This window comes from Puccinia triticina, chromosome 12A (genome assembly GCF_026914185.1).
Source record: "Puccinia triticina chromosome 12A, complete sequence".
Classification (NCBI taxonomy): domain Eukaryota; kingdom Fungi; phylum Basidiomycota; class Pucciniomycetes; order Pucciniales; family Pucciniaceae; genus Puccinia; species Puccinia triticina.
Window position 1 is genome coordinate 1,348,169 of NC_070569.1, and position 3,859 is coordinate 1,352,027.

General features: G+C 44.8%; 1 protein-coding gene across 1 annotated transcript; it reads left to right on the plus strand.

Moving 5' to 3' along the window:
* Positions 1 to 3,632: 3,632 nt before the first annotated feature.
* PtA15_12A141 (uncharacterized protein) lies at positions 3,633 to 3,859 on the plus strand (the record flags this gene model as incomplete). The annotated part of the gene is made up of 2 exons (XM_053161721.1): positions 3,633 to 3,639; positions 3,699 to 3,859. The coding sequence occupies 2 exons, from the start codon at positions 3,633 to 3,635 to the stop codon at positions 3,857 to 3,859; spliced, it is 168 nt and encodes a 55-aa protein (XP_053025710.1).

Sequence of the window (3,859 nt, forward strand, 5' to 3'; positions counted from 1 at the left end):
GGGCGGGTCGGGTCATGGGCCGACCCATGGGTCGGTTCAGAGAGGTGATTGAAAAAAAAATTATGAGATCTGGGTGCGTTGAACTGGCTATATACAAAATGGACCCTGTTGGTCATGTGTATGGCTTATCACAATGGTTGAAATGAAGAAGAGAAAAAAATAAATGAAAGCATGTGTACATTGTGAAGCACTTCTATTCTTCTCTTTGAGCCAATTTTGAGTGCAGACAAGCACCTCAAGTGTATCAGGATTGAGGCGGCTTTGGTATTTGTGTAGGACTCGGCCGGAGGTGGAGAACGCTGCTTTGGATGCAACAGAGGTTGCTGGGATACTCAAAATCATTCAAGCAAGTTGAGCAAGGGTTGGAAACCACATTGAATTCAAGTCCCACCATTTGAGTATGTCAAATTGGGTTCCCTTCAAGATTGAGATGTTTGCCTCTTGAAGGTAAAGATTGAGCTCTCTGGTTGGGGTCCCAGTCAAGGCAACACCTTTGGTCTTAGAAAGATGCTGTTGGAAGGCCAAGTTGTCTTCATCTTCATTATGCTTCTGGAGCAACTCCTGAGTTTCAGATTCCTGGATCACTCACATCCCCACGGTGAACCGGGTCTCAATGGGTACCCATGGGCTGACCCATCCCCAAAAACCCGTGACCCGACCCACAACAGGCCACCCAGTGGGCCGACCCATCCAGGTCAAAAATGGGCATCTGGCTGACCCGCCCCGCCCCAGACCCGGGTGGCTTGGGTCAACCCAACCCACGCTCACCCCTATGTGTCATGTCTGCGCATCATGTATCATGCCCGGGCATCATGTATCAGGGGGTTTCAAAGTTGGCCAGATGCAACTTGCATGCACTTTTGCAAGTCGGTGTTCAAGTTCATTCTTGAACACCAAGTTGCAAAAGTGCATGCAAGCCATACTGTACTACACCCCCTAAGCCTTCTTGAATGTTTTTTTGAAATTTGGTTTTCAATAAAAGCCTTGAACACCAACTTGCAAAAGTGCATGCCAGTTGTGCATGGCCAACTTTGAATCCCACTATCATGTCTGCGCACCTTGCAACATGTCTGTACATCATGTATCATGTCCGCGCACACCCTATACATGATGTGTGCATATCCGTGCATCATGTATCATGTCTGCGCATCATGTATCATGTCTGCACACCCTGCAGCATGTCTGCGCATCACATATCATGTCCGCGTGTCACATGTCATGTCCGCAGATCACATAAAATGTCCATGCACTTGTTAAAATGTGCTCACACAGCCTGTAACATGACCACGGATCACATATAATTTCTTCAAATCATGTATCATGTCCGTGCATCATGTACTACGTCCACGCATCATGTATCATGTCCGCACATCATGTATCATGTCTGCGCACCTTGCAACATGTCTGTACATCATGTATCATGTCTGTGCACACCCTATACAGGATACGCGCATCATGTATCATGTCTGTGCATCATGTATCATGCCCGCGCATCATGAATCCTGGTTGTGCATTATGTATCATGTTGGCACATCATGTATCATATTGGCGCATCATGTATCATGTCCGCGCGTCATGTATCATGTCCGTGCATCATGTATCATGTCTGCACACCCTACAGCATGTCCGCACATCACATATCACATCCGCGCACACCCTACACATGATGCGCGCATCATGTATCATGTTTGCGCATCATGTATCATGTTTGCGCATCATGTATCATGTTTGCGCATCATGTATCATGTCCGTGCATCATATATCATGCCCGCGCATCATGTATCATGTCTGTGCATCAAGTATCATGTCCGCGTGTCATGTAACTCATTAGGAAATCTGCCAAATTTGACCCACAGTAGCATACTCCTTTTTTGGGGGTGCTAATGCCATGCAGCTCATCTGCTCTTGAGAGGGGTTTCTTCCCGCTGCAAAGTTTTTGTGGGCTTTGAGTATCCCCAGTGAGGAGGTATGATTTTTTTTATTTTTTGTAATTTTTGGACAAATTACATGTCTGTACATGTCTGACTCCCATTTCATGCAGTGGAATTACATTCCAACTCCCAAAAAATGTGATTTGGAGTCGGAATGTAATTTGTGGGAGCCAATTAGTCAAGCCCCCCAAAAAAATCAGCAGACAAAAAAATTAAGCTAACAAAAATTCAGTTCATGAAAAAAGATGACAAAAAGTTAGCACACAAAAAATCAGATGGCAAAAAATTTGCACACAAAAATTGGATGACAAAAAATTAGCCCACAAAATCCAACACGCAAGAATTTTTCTTTATGCACATATTATTTGTGCGCGCCACAAAAGTTAGTTTTTGTAGGCTGGGTGCACGTTGTGCTAATGGTTAAAGACTTCATTAATACTTGAATCATGTATGAGACTTCATGAGTTCAATTCCCTGTCATTACACCAATATTGTACCTTTTTACTTCACACAGCAGGTGTTGGAATAATCAGCGCGCGCGCGCTCACCAGAGCTCCTGCTCTCACTTGACCAGTCACTTGCCTTTCATCCCCCCAAATCATCCGCTCAACAAATTCCTCAAACACAACAGCATCCTCAAAATTGTCTCATCCACAAACATGTCTCAGCCGCAAGCCTCAATTACAATCCAGCCAACAACAACAGAAACCACAAGTTGGCCGCTCTCAAGATGGTTATAAAAGACCTCCTTCCCTTGACTCAACTTCCCTCAGCAGACTTCATCAACTTTGACCTTGACTCACATTCAGCCTCAACTGCTGGGCCTCCGCTCCATCTCAACCCTCAAAATCTTCACCAACATTCCCGTCCTCTATCTCTCCATTCGACTTCAACTCTTCCCTTCCTTTTTTCTCCACACTCTTCCCCTGTTCTCTCTCCTCATCCAATCCAATTGTCACCGACATCACCTCAACTCATCATCTTTGTCTCAGCCTCTCATCCTTGTCGCTCCGATCTACTCACTTGAATTCATCAATTGGCTTCTTCCAATTTTATGTGAAAAACAACAACAACTCCTCAAAATCATCAGCTTTTTGTCACCATCAACCTAACCTTGTTTTTGCATTTCTATTCTGTCCGATAGCGTTTACTACTCTTCCTTGTTTGATCTAATCTGCCTCAGTCTGTCTGTCCTGATCCCATCTAAAACTCACTCCTGTCGTGGTATGCCTCTCACCTAAAAATGATCTTGTCACTCCATTGTTAATCTAACCTTGTCTTGCTTTAGTCCTGGTTCTAGTTTCAATAATAAAAAATGCTTTCCTTCAGCAGGCAATTGGTTTTTGCACGCAGCCCGCAGCAACACCCGAGTAAAGGGGGTCCTTTTGGCTTGGGTGTCGCTGCGGACTGCATGCAACAACCAATTGCCCACTGTGTGAATGTACAATTATTATGGATTGAACCATAATATTTCACAATCTTTTAGGCCCCGTTTGGACGCCCCAAATTCAGTCATAAATCGCGCAATTTATAACCGGGGTTGAACTGGGTATAACACCTCCTTATTTGATGTTTGGGGCAGCCAGCAATATACTAAATTACATTACTCCGCATCACACAAAATTCATCACCCCCACCATTTCAAAAATAGAGGTCCCGACCTCTATTTCTGGGTGATAAGCGGTGATATATTGCCTCACAATGTCGCGTCCACAAGTCCAACATATCAACCCACAAGTCCCACATATCAACCTGGTTGCCGCTCAGCGTCTACCATCACAAAAATCAAATGGCCCGACCACAATCTTCTCAACCAACTTATCAGGCCAAGCCTCCCAAGCTTCATGCAACCCTGGATGCAAAGAGAAGAATTCTCAAGCATCTTCGGCTACTCCGGCTACTCCATCAACTCAGACTCAGCAATCTAG